Raw genomic sequence first — 15,622 nt, forward strand, 5'->3', positions numbered from 1 at the left:
AACTCTGGATACTAATCCCCCCCCCCACCCACAGGGATGGGGGCTTGTTGTTCTTTGCTTATTTGTTTAGTGTCTTGATGAACTATTTTAGCGAAATCTATTTCCCCTGTAGTGTGAACCTCTGATAGCACTCTCATAGGGTGAAGCCTTGGGTGTAATAACACAATTATTATGGGCACAGTATTGGGCACAATAACCCTGGTTTTATCAGGAGTCCTATGCCTTTTCCCCTGATTTCTTTGTTAAACTGTTTGCCTGTGTTGGTATCACACCCAGCTCTTAGTCTCTACTGACTGCTGGTTGATTGCTCTGTTATTTTTGACAATGTCCTGGGATATAAGTTGTTCCACAGTGTGATTCAGTTGAATTTGGGCCCCTTTGCTGGGGTAGTTTTTGAGGTGAGTCTTTGAGGTTTTTTGTGACCCCAGGGGAGCTATTCTTAGCTATCTCTTTCTCTGGTTCTCTCTGGTAAACTATCAGCCTTATGATTTAGTTCATTGCTCTCATGAAGCTACCAGCCTCCTCTTAATTGTTTGCCATCAAAAATCTTTATTGTTTTTGAGAACTTGAACTTCCTCACATACAAATTCAAATAAAGTCAGTTCCTTTGGGGAGAGCTGTCTGTTCTTATGGCCTGACTCTTCCTCTGGGAAAAATCTCTGAGCCACAGCTCCAGAGCTAGGGTGGTGACAGTGGCCTGCTACTCTCAGAGTGAGACTCCTGCTTTATGAACAGGGCACTGGTGTAGGCAGTAGCCTTGATGTCAGCTTGTTTCTCCTGGTGTGCTAACTCCAAACCATTGCAAGCTGAGGTGAGGGTGATCAGGACCCCAGTGTTATAGGTATGCTGTTCCTGAGGCAGAGCCTCTGCTCTATGAGTGGAGTCTGGTGGAGCAAAGGAGCTCCCGACTTCTCAGCTGCACTTTCCTGGAGTTTAGTTGCTGCATGGCAGGTAGAGGGAGGAAGGGGATGATAAATGCTGACAGTGCTCCCCTCCTTAGGAGATACCACAGCCCTCAACTAGAAGCAGGGGGCAGAGAGAGCCCTGTGTTCTTGGCTGCACTCAAGTGAGGTGGAAGTTCTGTCATGCTGAGCTGGGAGAAGGGATGGTAGGGACAAGTTGTACTTCAAATGCCGAAGACTCTTGCCATTCTTACCAAGTTTTAGTAGATCTTTCTTGAATAAATGTTTCTTTATTTGCTGTTTGACTTTAAGGTGATTTCTGGAGACTTTGAAGGATTGTTATTTTTATCAATTATGTTTGTTTTGCTGGGGAGTTGATCTGCAGAGGTCTTCACGCCACCATTCTGAAAGTGACCACTAGTGGTTATGTTTTAAAGGCTTGCATAAGATAGGGCTTTGAAATTAATTCTTTATTGAGTTACTCAGGTGCCATTTAATATTATTTACACACGTGGTTAAAAAGATTTTCTTTTCTACTTTATACCTCACAAAGTCACAGTAGAATATAGTCTTCATCTTTGGATGAATTTGAATATAAGCCCAACACTTAGAAGAACTGAGTTCTAATTCAATCCCTTTTGCATATTAATAGTGAGATCTCCAGCAGTTTATTTAACCATGCTGAACTTATTTGCTCATCCAAAATATTGAGATAATAGTAGCTGTTTGTAAGTTAAATTAGATAATATGTGTGAAAGCAATTTGTAAACTAAAAACTTAAAGTGGAGAGTATTGTTGTTACTGGTTTAAATCAAATCTGGAGTGAAGTGCCTCTTTTCTGATTTTATTCTCATCTAAGAATATTAAGTATAAAATTTATCTTGAAGAGTCATTTTTATAGTTTACATAATTTTTAAATCCTTCATATTATCATTAATAAATATTCTTATAAAATCAGCTAGGATATCACCTAGTAAATGATAAACTTAGATAAGTTTATTGTGGAATTACAATAGTAGAAAGGAAAACAACGTTTTTAGTGTATGTCTAGTAGTATTATAATTTCTTATATCTACTCATTTATTTTGCTCTTTCTGATGATTCTTTGTGGAGCCGAATAAAGGCTCTTTTTCATATGTGAAAAAGATTAAACAACCATTAATTTTCATAGTATCATAGAATCTAGATTTGGAAAGTGATCTTAGAGTTGGTTAAGTCTAGTAGGAACTTTCCCCTCAGGGCCCCTGTCAAATTCTTATCCAGCCTCTGCATGAACAAGTCATGGGCAGTGAATTATGTTGCTGCGAATCCATGTCGCAGTACCCTTGGATTCCATTTTCGCTCTGCTTTAATTGTTAGGGTGTTTATCCTTCAGAAAGCATGTTGTATCATGCATTTCATTTATTCTTTACTGCAATCTTTTGATCCAAGTGTTGCCACATTTTGCATGTGAGGAAACTGAAGATCAAAAAGAATAAATGGTTTACTCCAAGTTATGTGACCAGTATGGATTAAAAACCAAATTCACGATTTTGAAATCATTTGTTTCAAAGACATGAACATCTGCTACCTACTAGGTGCTGCATGTTAAAGACTCAAAGTTTAAAAAAAAATCCCTAATCTTTCAACTCAAAGTGTTTATGGTTTAGGAGGGAAGAAAGATTTATAAAGCTGCAGTTACTGTATAGATTGGTATGTCCCAGAATAGATGTTTGTGTTTTGTAGAACAAAAAGACAGATCTAGATTAGTCAAGGGAACCCTCTTGGAAGAGGAAAGTTTGAGATGAATGTCATTTTAAATGACAAAGTTGGCGATAAAGTTGGCTGGTGTGATTTCTAAGATAGTCGCAGCTGCCACTTATGTATTTATTATATCTGAATCCAAATCTTCCTCCGTTAATTTTTACCGTCTCAGTTCTGCATTCTCGACTAATACAAAATAAGTTAAATCCCTCTTCCATGTGAAAGCTCTTGAACTATTGAAAACCTCTGTCTCATTCTAAGTCTTTTCTCTGGTTTTTTCTTCAGCTATTACATACTGTTTCTTAACACAGAAATATTGTTGAAAGATGTTGGGAAAAATTGTTAATTGGATTAAACTGAAGCAATTACCGCCATAGTTCCTTCTCTCTGGTCAAAGTCTGTTGTTTTGTTGTTGTTGTATTCATGTTTCTTAGTTTGTTTTTCCTGAAGAATTAATTTTTACTATGCATTGTCTGACAACTTAGTTGAAAATGTGAGAGGAATTACTCCAATCATATTTTGTCCAGTATAACGCTATTAATGTAAGCTGAGATAACTGTTTGAGGAGCCAGGTCACATTTTGGACATGCTTTTAGCTTTTTGTCAATTCATGTCCTTAAGAGTTTTTCTTAATTATTTGATTTTTTTCTAAAAGTACTTTGATCCTTCTCACTTTATCTGTATGAATTTTTGTTGTATTAGGATTTTCCCACACTGGACTCTTTTTTTTTTTACCCAAATACAGAATTTCTCACTTACTTTTCTTTAACACCATCTTGATAATTTTGAGTCATTTTTCTAATTTGTTTAGATCACATGTAGTCTTATTTTTCCGTCGTGTATCATAAGTTTTCTCTCCTAGCTAAGCCTTTGTTTGGCAGGGGGTGGGGGGGCGTGGGGGTGTGTGGAGGGTGGGGGTATAGTGTGTGTGTGATGTGTGTGTGTGGCACTGGTGGAATATTAAAATAAAATTTTGATTTTTTTTTACATGCCAACATATTTACGTATGTTTATACATTGTTTACACTGTTTTCAGAGTATCCTGGCTTTAAATCCTCGAACACAAACTCATGCAATTCTGCGTTCCACTTCGGCCAAGAAATTAGACAAGAAACATTGGAAAAGAAATCCTGATAAGAACTGCTTTGTAAGTACTGCTGCTACATGATTTCATGCTGAAAATTATCTCATTCTACACATTGTAAGACAAGATTTTACATATGCTTTGAAATACAATTAAATATGCATAACATACAGCTGTGATTTTTTCCTATTTTAAATATTTTATATTTGAATAATCTCGAAAGTGTGTTTAATTTTACTGCTTTAAAAAAATCTAGGGCTGGCCCCGTGGCTTAGCGGTTAAGTGCGTGCGCTGCGATGCAGGCTGCCCGGGTTCGGATCCTGGGCGCACACAGACGCACTGCTTCTCCGGCCATGCTGAGGCCGCGTCCCACATACAACAACTAGAAGAATGTGCAACTATGACTTACAACTATCGCTTGGGGCTTTAGGGGAAAAATAAATAAATTAAAAAAAAAAAAAAAAAGGGCCGGCCCTGTGGCTTGGTGGTTAAGTGCGCGCGCTGCGATGCTGGTGGCCCGGGTTCGGATCCCGGGTGTGCATCGAGGCACCACTTCTCCGTCCATCCTGAGGCCGAGTCCCACATACAGCAACTAGAAGGATGTGCAGCTATGACATACAACTATCTACTGGGGCTTTGGGGGGAAAAAATAAAATAAATAAAATCTTTAAAAAAAAAAAAAAAAAATCTATTAAAACGCTTAAAAATCATGTAAATTTAGGTTGGTGCCAGCATTTTTCTTAAAACTCTATAAAATTTACCTTAAAATTGTTTATGTAATGACACAATGATACAGAAGAGTTTCCATATTACAGATATAATTCAACTGAAGAAGGGTACGCTGGTATATACAAACTGTTTGAAAATATGCTTTGGGGGAACATATGAACATTAGATGTTTAGTGTGAACATCTAGTATTTCCAGGTGAGGTGCAGAAGCAAAATAGTGTTTCTCTGGGATTACTAATTGCGAGAACCTTATTTAACTGGGCCTATGAGGTGATTACAGAGCTACGACTGCGAGGCCATAAATGGGGATGGGGATTAAGTAAGTAGAACCTTGAAGGCAATATTTAAAATGCCATTTTAGGGGATAGAAATCTTTAACTTTGGAAAGCAATTTCCTTTTTTTCCTGATTTTTCAAAATTAATTTCCACGAATTAATTTTCTCTAATTAATTAATGAGACAATTAATAGTATTAGCTTATTTAACATTAGCTCTTTTGGTGCTTTGTATATACTGTCTAATATAATGATTTTAGTTTATTTTTATGTACTTCTTTGTTTCTTCCTACATATGAACTCTTTGAGGATGGGAATTGAGGGTTTGTGTGCATGTGCATATGTGTTTATCTGATTTTTTATTTTTCTGTCACTGGCCACTCAGCAGTTTTTTGAATGAAAAAAAGAAATAGAAATACAGAGAGAAATACAGAGAAACAATATGACTTGAGATGATCACACAGCCACTGAATAGCACACCTGGATTTGGAATTCAGTTTTCCTTGCTCCAGTTTTGTGAGGTTTGCATTCTACCATGACATTTCTAGTAGAGGTCTCTAGAAGGACATCGATGTGGTCCAAATTAGATCAAGGAATAGACCGACTATAAGGCATGACCCTGTATAATGATGTGAACAATTGAAGGGCAATGAAAAAAGAATCATGTAATTTTCGAAGTTAGAAAGCCTTTAAAGATTATCACGTCTAAATTTCTCATTTTAAAGGTGTAAGAACTATGATCCAGATAAATTAGATGACTTCTCTAAGGTCTCACTTATAGATTATTAAACTATTGATGGTCAGAATTTTACTTAGAAAGAGACTTTTTCTATTGTGATTGTTGTTATTATTATTTTATGGAAATTAGCATTTTTATTCCAGAATGATATCCTGTAAATTGAGTCTTATTTTATCATATTTTTTATAATTGCAAAGATGCAGTGAAATGGGCTCTCTCCGTTAAATATATATTGGCACAAATTCCTAGGAAAGCAATTTGACAATATCTTTGACAATATTCATTAACATCTGTGTTAGTTTGCTAGGGCTACCATAACCAAGTCCACAGACTGGTTGACCTAAAGAACAGAAATTTATTTTCCCACAGTTCTGGAGGCTAGGAGTTTGAGATCGAGGTGTCAGCAGGGTCAGTTTCTTCTGAGCCTCTCTCTTGGCTTGTAGATGGCTGTCATTTCCCTGTGTCTTCACATTGTCTTCCCTTTGTATGTGCCTGTGTCTGAATTTTCTCTTCTTGTAATGATACCAATCATAGTGGATTAGGGCCCACCCTAATGACCTCATTTTAACTTAATTATCTCTTTAAAGACTATCTCCAAATACAATTATATTCTGAGGTACTGGGGGTTAGGACTTCAACATATGAATTTTGGGAGGATTCAGTTTAGCCCATAATAATGCCTTTAAATTGTCAAACACTTACACCCAGTAAGTCATCTTCTAGTAAATTATCCTTAGGAAAGAATTAGTAATGTACATGAAGAATTCAGTAGAAAGTGGATTATCCCAACATTATTTATTTGGTAGAGAAAAATGAGAGGGAAGATCCACTGAATAACAACCACTGGGTTGTGGTTAAGTAAATTAGGGCATATTCATTTGGTGGTAAATTGTGCAACTGTTAAAATTATTTTTGAAATAATAATCTGGAAAAATACTCATGATCTATACATGGGAAAGGCATTACATATCACTATATTTAAGAATGTGTGCACTTATCCACAGCCACACATATCCACAACGAAAAAAGAAAATATAACTAAATGTTAATAGTGATTATCTTTGTTTCCTTGGCACTTTTGTACATTTCGAGTTTTCTATAAAGAACAGTGTTAGTGGAAAAATGAAATGAAAGCTTTAAATATATGTTAAAATAATCTCAATTTATTAGATCATATTTATATCTCTGGATGTATACCATTTTGAAAACTATATGACACACCTGGATTAACAAAGAGCAGTGACGTTCATTTGAAAAAGGGAAATAAGGAGCTAGGGTTGAAAGTTATCCTCAGTGCAGTTAAAGGATGCGGTCCTTTTCCTTTTTATTATTTTCTTCTTTGTGCTGGTATGATGAATTGAATAAAAGTTTTGCCAAAAGATATGATTTATTTTTTAAAATTTATAAATTTTCATACTTGTGTTTTATAATCACTCATCTAAATTAAAAAGCCCTATACATAAGACAAATATAAGAAGACTCTGAAAGATGGAGAGAAGGGCAACCAGCTAGGGATATGGAACCTGAAGACCCGTAAGTGGTGAGTTCTCTGGGTTTTCTTTTTTCATCATATATTCCAGCCTTGGAGCTGAAGAAGTTGGAAACCCAGAAAGGCCAATCAGCACACACACACGCAAAAGCTGCAACAAAAATCTATTCTCTCTAATCAAAAGACCGGAAAGTGACAGCCTAGCAAGACAGAAGACTTTTAGACAATAACTGCTCTCCTCTAGCCAAACACACACACACACGAAATTGTGACCCCATCCCTATGCATTTCATAAAGGCTGAGTGGGGAGCCTAGACTTACACCCTGGGGTGAGATAATGAGATGCCCCAATACCCCTACTGGGTGAAAGAGTAGGGAGTCAGGACTTTCACCCCCACTAGCTAGCCAGTAACCAAGCCAGCCTGTGCCCTCACCCATACGCCGTGCTGTCAGTGGAGAGACCACTGGACTTTCACCCTGATCCAAAAGAAGAGAAGAAAGAGGGTGGAGCTCAAAAATACTCAAAATAGAAATAATGGCTAAAAACTTCCCAAATTTGACAAGAGACATAAACCTACGGATTCAAAAACCTGAGTGACAGCCAAAGAGATCCACAGCAAGACATCATAATTAAACTTCTAAAAACTAAAGGCAAAGCCATTATCTTAAAAGAAGCCCACCCACTCGCCTCAAAGTAGGGACGACTCTTATGGGCGTTTGATTCTGGCTAAGACTAGACAGTACCATTGACTGGATCCTTGCTCAGCATTTCCTTCCTCTTTACCCTGCTTCACCCCTCCTGTACTGGTTTTTCCTGAAGAGCGCTCACACCATAATCACGTGCACCAGAATCCTTGTCTCACATTTTGCTTTTAGGGAAAATGAACTTTAAATTATTAAACAAAGAGCCAAATCTTGGCCTGTATCAACAGCTCTTGGTACAGCCACTCACTCTTTCCTTCCTGAAATATATTTTTCACTTGGCTTCCGGGACACCAAACTCCATGGTTTTCTTTTCTCCTCATTGGTGTTTCCTTCTTGGCTTCTTTGTTGGTTATTCCTCATCTTTTTACCCCTAAATATTAGAGTGCCCAGCTGATCTCATTGGTGATCTCATTCCATCTCCTCGCTTTAAATACCGTCTACAGACAGATGACTCCTGTATCTATATCTCTAGCCTGGAACACTTTCTTAAATTCTAGACCTCTATAACCAAGTGCCTCCTGAATACCTCCACTTAGATGTCTAATAGGCATCTCAAACGTAACATGTAGAAAATCCAAATTATGATCTTATCTCCAAAACCTGTTCTTCCTGGAGTCATCTCCATCCATTCTTTCATTTAGAGAGAAATATTAGAGTCCACAATTTCCTTTTTTCTCTCACTTCCCATAACTAATTAGAAAATCCTTTGACTATGCCTTCAGATATACCCAGAATCTGATCACCTCTCACCACCTCCACCACCGCCAACCTTTCTAAGCCACCACCATCATCTCTCACCTGAATTGCTTCAATAGCTTTGAAGTGGATTTCCATGCTTATGCCCTTTCCTGGTAGAGTCTCTTCTTGATAATATATCTAAGTAATCCTTTTAAAATTCCTGTGCTCGGAATCTGTGAGTGGTATTCCAGCTTACTCACAGTTTGCACAGTGTCCTCTGTACAGTTGTCACCTCAGCAAGGCCTTCTCTGGCCACCCTGTTTAAAACTCTAACCTGCCCCCCTACCTAGCTCTCCTTAGACTTCTCTGCTTGATTTTTCTTCATAGCACTCATCACTGATAATACTGTTTTTCACTCGCTAATTTGTGTATTGTCTGTCTTTTTCCACTAGAATATAAAGTCTGGGAAAGCAGGGGTTTTTGTGTTTTGTTCATCATGTGTTTTGATTCATAAGCTGAAGACACAGCTTCTAGAACAGTTGGTGCTCACTAAATATCTGTTGAATGAATGCATGAATGAATATGACTCTTCTTTTACATATTCTTTACATACCAGACATAAGGATTATATATCTTCTTGTGTAGTACTGTACAGGTTTCAGAGTACTTTTGCATATTGCATTTGATTTTTACCATGATGCAAATGGACAATTCAGAATTGTTTCCTCATTTTATTGATGAGGAATACTATGCTGAAAATGTTAAATGATTTCGTTAAGCTCATTAAAATTACTTAGTGTTGCAGCCAAATCTGGAATTTTGGTCATGTGAATCTAGTGTGCCCTTTCCACTATATCAGCTGGCCTCCTTAGGAAAGACAAATAAGATTGTAAGGAAAGACATAAATCAAAGTTAAGGAAATTGTGGATTGTAATGGTTGTCACATTTGTGACCAGTAATCTTACAGCATTTCTGAAGAAAGTGAAAAAGGTACATTTCAACCAACTCCCTGACCAACAAATATAAGGGTTTTATTTTTTTGTGTTTATTTTGCTTCATTTTCTGACTATTTTGCTTTGGCGTTAGAATTTTCTGTTTTAATTTAATTCAGACAATCACTGACTTATCACTGTTTGCATATCTACATCAGGGTTGTGGGTTGGGGTTCTTTGACGTCTCAGAGAAGATATTTCTCTTGAGCCGCTGTGTAATCCTCTCTCCACTGTACAGTCCTCTCTCCATTGTATAGTCTTCTCTCCCTATCGGCTTACTTCCTTCTTTCCACTTTTGTCCTTAAAGCAACTGTATTTCAGGCACTGTATTGGATGCTATTCAAAGATTAATAAAATCTACAAAATAAGTGGTCTAAAATTGTCTATTAAAGTATATTTAAATTTGGTTTTAATAAATGAATTATAGGCTTTTTAGAAAAATAGGTGTGTTTGACCTCTAAAAGTGCCCTAAGAGTGGCAATTTTGAAATTTTTTCCCTTGGCAGGTTAATACCCATCTAGAATTAATTGGAAATTCTGAATTCAGTAGTGGATTTAAACTGGCAAATGTATTTATACTGGTTAATGAAGCATGAAGCAGTTATTTCCAGTATCTTTTAGGCAGGTGTTCCATAACTGCTGTTTATTTTTGCCACTTTTGAAAATGTTGAACTGTTCTAATTACATAAATATTTTGCACTCATTTTCCATTAGGAATTTTTGAAGACCAGAAAATGTTACAAATCAGAAAACTTATCCTAGGTGAAAATAAAAAGAAAAGGCAATTAAAGACAGCCAATTATTAGACATGTTTTTAAGAATTTTAGCTACTTTGTTCTAAACACATGGCACATAGTAGGTACTCACAGTAAAAAAATAAAAATATGAATAAACCATTAGGTGTATTAAGAGTTTGCTAACTGTAGTTATATTTCTAAGTACTCTTTGTGAAGTAACTTGTTTAAGACTGAGAACCACCCTATGAACTAGGTGCTATATTTTATCTCCATTCGTAGATGAGGGAACTGAGGCACAGGGAAGCTGAAGAAACCTGTCCAAGTCCCACAAGTAAATGGTGGAACTAGAGGCTGAACACACGCAACCTGGCACTGGAGCTTTTTAAGTAGAAATTTTTGAATGAGTAAATAAAGATAAATCATTGACTTTTCTTCTTTCTAGGCAATGAAAATGACTGAGTAATGTATAGGTTTTGATAAATCATTTTTCTTCCCCACGTGAATTTCAAAATCTCAGTTACTACTTTGGTTCTGCGTTTATTGCCTGTTTACAGTGGGCCAGGCATTATGCCACTTAGCACGCTGGAATAAAGATGAATATGAGATAGGCCTTGCCGAGAACTTCTCAAATTCTTTTGAAGAAGACAGAAATGTCAGTAAATAATAATAGTACTCTTTCAAAGGAAGAACCATGAAGGAATTTTAATTATCAATGTGAGTCAGTCAGATTTGCCTTTAGCTGAAACAGTGTAACTTTCAGAGTGGAAGGTGATTTTATAGGATAAATTGAGAGAAATAGGGGAGTCAGTTTGGGATCTTTTGAGTTTCTTGTACCTGTAGGACATCCTGTTTAGTTACAAAAGTTGTAGCTCAGTGAATGGGTCAGGGTTGGAGATGAAAAGTTTTGAATCATCAGAATATAAATGGGTAATAATGGGTAATTAAAAGCCTTTGGCTAGGGTTACCCAGGACGTGTGTGTAGAGTAGAAAGAGAGTGCGGGTTAGATCTTTGGGACCTTTGGGCAAGGATTAGGGAGAGGCAAGTGGGACATTGGTCTCAGGTACAAAATGTAGGGGGGCACCAAAAGACTCAGTAATCAAGATAAATAATCTAAAAATATATAAAAAAGTATATAGGGGCACACCTTTTTCCTTTTGCCTCAGGATGGCTCAGCATGTCACTGAACACCAGCATAGCAAGGGCAGGCCGAGATGAGAATTTAGCTTAATGCTTAAGCAGCACTATGAGCGGTGAGATCAGAACCACAAGAGCAGAGTGGGAGAGTTCCTACAAGGCAGAAGAGGTCAGTGTGTTTTTCCTCTAATACGTAATTTCCAAATGTGGTTATTTTTTGTACTTTGGAAATTATCCTTACAGTTTGCCTTGTCTGCTGGGTCCATTTTTCCTTGTCAAGTTTACGTGACTATTAAGGGATGAAATCTATGTAGTTAATAAAGTTATCAATTAATTAATCTCATTCAGAAAGGGAAGGCGGAGTCATTCTTGCTTAGAACCCAGCCACTTAGCTCTGTTAAACTTGACGTAGGATGCAGGTCCCGATATTGGTACATATCAAATTCACCATATGGATTCCTACTTTTAAGCTCCGAAGTTAAGTGAACTTTTGACCAGATGCACTGTAAGAAGGCAATCCTTGTTCTACCCTCGCCTCTTCTTACACTGTATTTTGAAACAACTTCTCAAGCTTGAGCTTGCTTTCCTGATTGCTAACAGTAGTTTTCTTTCAAAAATAGACTCACTGCCTGAAGGAGTTTCTGAAATAAAAAAATAACGAAAACCAAGATTGTTTGCAACTTAAGGCCCTCTTCAATAGGTGAAAAATACATTGGTTGTGTAGAGAATACAAATATCAGACTAGAAACTCAGGCATGCAGGAAATATAACGTTTATTTTCCTAGAACCGAACTTTTCTGTTTTGCGCTTCTCTACAAGTCGAAGCATAGTTACTGTCACTTTCAGGATTCTTTTTCCCCTGCTTCCACTCCCAACCCCCTCGCCCCCCACCTTATTACTCTGGGCTAACATCTGAGTTCCTGGGGATTTGGTGGGAGGTCTGGTAGGTGAGAGGAGCCCAGCTGATTCTTCATGACATTTTGCCACTAATAACCATCATGGGGGGTGTGGAGTCATCCTTCATCCCCATTCACCAGGTTTCTTCCTGTCCCCTACTTCTCTACTACTTTGAAATCCCTCTTGAACACAGGACAATCATTCTAATGTCCCTCTCAACACTGGGGCTTGGGACGTTTCATGGTTAGTCACCTCTCCCAGGGCTTCACCGTGTTGTCGAGTTACAGGTTCCCCATCTCGTGACTTCCATGCACCTGGCTAGTATTTGCCATCTCCCTGTTTCCAGCTTGAGGAGCTGGGCACTGATCCTCTTTCTCTGGGATCTACCAATATTTCTGGGCCCTTTCCTTTCGATCCTCATGTTGTCTTTCTATTCTTAAAATATTCATATAGTCTAGATGAGAGGGTAGGAATGGAGAAGAACATTTGCTTTTCACTCATCACGCATTTCCACCTAAATCCACTGTCAATCGCTCAAATCCTTTCCATTTCCTTGAAAACGTGACTTCTGAAATCTCAAGTCTGATAGAAACTCTTCTTACTTCTCTGCTGTCTGCAGTTACATTTTTTCCTTCAAGAAATGCAAACCATTGGCCTCACTACCTAACATGTGTAAATTTCTAAGGGGAAGAAGGAGGGATTATAGCAAAACTATCCCTACCCCATAAAGTCTGATTTTGAATTTGGATTTAACATAGTTGATGATTATTTCCCATTTTCAATCCAGCAGGATGTCAAATAAGGGCTGGTGGGGGTGGGAAGAGGAGGCAGGTTAAGTTACTCTTTTGGGTGGAGAGACTATAAAAAGGAGGGTGAGGACAGGCAAGGCCACTGGAACCCCATGTTGGGAAACTGAGACCACACTTGCAGGACCCTGAGAGTGAGTGCCTCCTTGAGTCTTGTGCCATAGATGCCTCACTTACCTCACCCTACTAGTGGCCCTGAAAACAGCTGCCAACCGAAGGAGTTCCACTGTCCTGCTGTGTTGACCAGCCTCAGGATCCAGGAATGTTCCCATGAATGTTTAAACTTGGGGAGCAAGTGCCAGACCGCAGCAGGGACTCACATGGCTTTGGATGGCACAGGTGGCCCCAGAGCTCCTCGCTGGCTAACTGGGTAGGCTTCTGTGGTCATTACATTAACTTCTCGGTAATGCTACCACACGTTATGCAGTACTGGATTTTTTGGAATGATTAATCTGGTGCTGTTTTACCGTTTATATTTTATGCACAATTATCCTACTGCATTTGTTGAGAACATCGTAATGAATTAGAAAAGTAAGTTTGTTTTAAAATGAGTATATATATATAAGTATATTTTAAGTGATCTTTATTGGACAATCTCTTCTGTACTTCTAACAAAGATTAGAAGTTATCACTATACAAATTTAGTAATTAGTTTTATGTGTATGTGTTAGGATAGACATTAACTAGAAGAAACTATTTAACCCTTTAAAGAAAATGCAAGTTCAAATGTGATAACCTAAACATCCTGTTATCAGAGTATAAAGCTTTAAGGAGAACAGAGATTCTGAGTTTAAAATCTTGAGGTCATTTAGACATATGTAGACCTTATAATTTTGAAATTGGTGTGGGGTCTTTCATTTTATGGATTCTGACGCATAACCAGTATTTATTTTAAAATAGTAACATACTGTGTATCATAAGGCATTTTTGTTAGAAGTTTTAGAGTCTAGTTATGGATTTCAAAGGAGAATTTTGGGTGATCTCAATTTTTTTAAGAATACAAAGTATATCCTGAATCAGTAATGAAAATATGAAATCATTGATTGGTTCCCATTGTTTATATATGAAGTATGAACTCTAATGAGCATCTCCTGAACATTTTGGGGCATTAATCTAATGGCTGGAAATTTTACTTTCCATAGCAGTGAACCCTCTTAAAGAATTCATGTATTGCACCACATTTTTCTATATTTATACAACATTACCACAGATAAATTATTCTACCTAATTTTAAGATTTACGTAGGATAAATATTTGCTTGAAATGTGAATTATACAGTTTCATTAATTACCAAATATTAGCGATAGACGTAATATCTACCAGACACAGTGATAAGTCGGGGGGAAGGGACAAACACTTTTCTTGCCCTGACAGCTTACAATCATTTGCACAGGCATTAAACTCATTCACAATTGAGTGTTGTCAGTACAGCTAATCATGGGAGTTATAGCTGAAGTACGTAACCTGGTTTCAGGATTCAACGTTGCCTCCCTGGGGAAACAAAATTTAAGTTGAAACTATAGATGAAGGAGGGAAAGAAACAGAAGAGAGGTTCCAGCAGAATAGAAAACATATTGAAAAGACTGAAGATGAGGGAGCATATTGAATTTAAGGTACTGTAACAATTTCAGTACCGCATATCTGAAGTGTAGGGTTTGTGGGAAGAGTAGCAAGAGATGAGACAGAAGAGATCAGCAGGGAGCAGTACAAGTAACGATATCAGTGACAATGACGACGATGATAATAATCACACGTATTGAAAAGTTCTAAATTCTGGTTATTTCATTCAGAGAAGTGCATGTGATCTTATTGAAAAAGCGCCTTTTGCTACGTGGTATAATTTAGAGTTTTGCCGTGTATTAGCTTCTCTCTGTGACAGTATGTGGTTTCTTGGTGCTTCATTCCACACATAGAATAGTATTGTCAGAGATTTATTCACCAGGCAGAAATATGTAATAAAATGTTAATTGACTAAAAAGAAGAAAAGTGTTAACTCTTGATTTCCTGAGGCTCTTAACAAGAAAGCTTTGCTTTAATTATTTATTTCAGATTGATCACAACTTTCTCCATGTCCGTGTGACACACAAATTAAACTCGTTTGTAATTGCCAGCCGTCAGCTGTGTTACTGTTATTTTGTTCTTTTTTAGTTTGAAATTTTTGTAATAGTTAAATGGTGGCTCTTTTTTAAAACCAACTTTATTGTTAATTAGAACAGAGTGTAGTTATCTAGTCAGGATTTAAATTAAACTGGAAAAAAGGTGTGTTTCAATTAGCTTTATTAGCAAAAGAAAGAAAACTTTTCCTTTAAAACTAGCTTCCTTATCTTTGAGGTTGGGTTTTTATTAGAAAAGACAGTGGAATCAAAAGGGATGACCTATCAACAGAAAGCTTGATTAAGAGTGAGCTCCAGAGATAAACTAATTGGGTTCAATTATTGGTTCTGCCATTATTAGCTGTGTGACCTTGAGTAAATTCTTTAATCTCTTCCTGCCTCCGTTTCCTCTTCTGTAAAATGAAGATAATGATAGCTTCTACTTGATACAGCTGTTGTTAGGATTAAATGAGTCAATTTGCTTACTATACTTAAAACAGTGCCTGGCATATCTATAATCCTCTATAAGTGTTGTTGCTTATCATTATCAGCATTGATGGGTTGATGCTCCCAGGTCTGTTTCTGTTACTACATATGTAGGTCCATCATGACAGTGGATA

At 37.3% G+C, this 15,622-nt stretch overlaps 1 protein-coding gene across 2 annotated transcripts in view; it reads left to right on the plus strand.

The window, feature by feature from the left end:
- The window catches only part of DPYD (dihydropyrimidine dehydrogenase), a 777,563-nt gene that overhangs the window by 34,546 nt on the left and 727,395 nt on the right, over positions 1 to 15,622 (plus strand). For both annotated transcript variants that reach the window (XM_004420800.3, XM_087446926.1), the window contains exon 2: positions 3,682 to 3,792. In XM_004420800.3, coding sequence (XP_004420857.1) covers positions 3,682 to 3,792 — 111 coding nt within the window. The remainder of the gene's footprint in view (positions 1 to 3,681; positions 3,793 to 15,622) is intronic.

This window comes from Ceratotherium simum, chromosome 2 (genome assembly GCF_057802395.1).
Source record: "Ceratotherium simum simum isolate JZ-2026a chromosome 2, ASM5780239v1, whole genome shotgun sequence".
Classification (NCBI taxonomy): domain Eukaryota; kingdom Metazoa; phylum Chordata; class Mammalia; order Perissodactyla; family Rhinocerotidae; genus Ceratotherium; species Ceratotherium simum.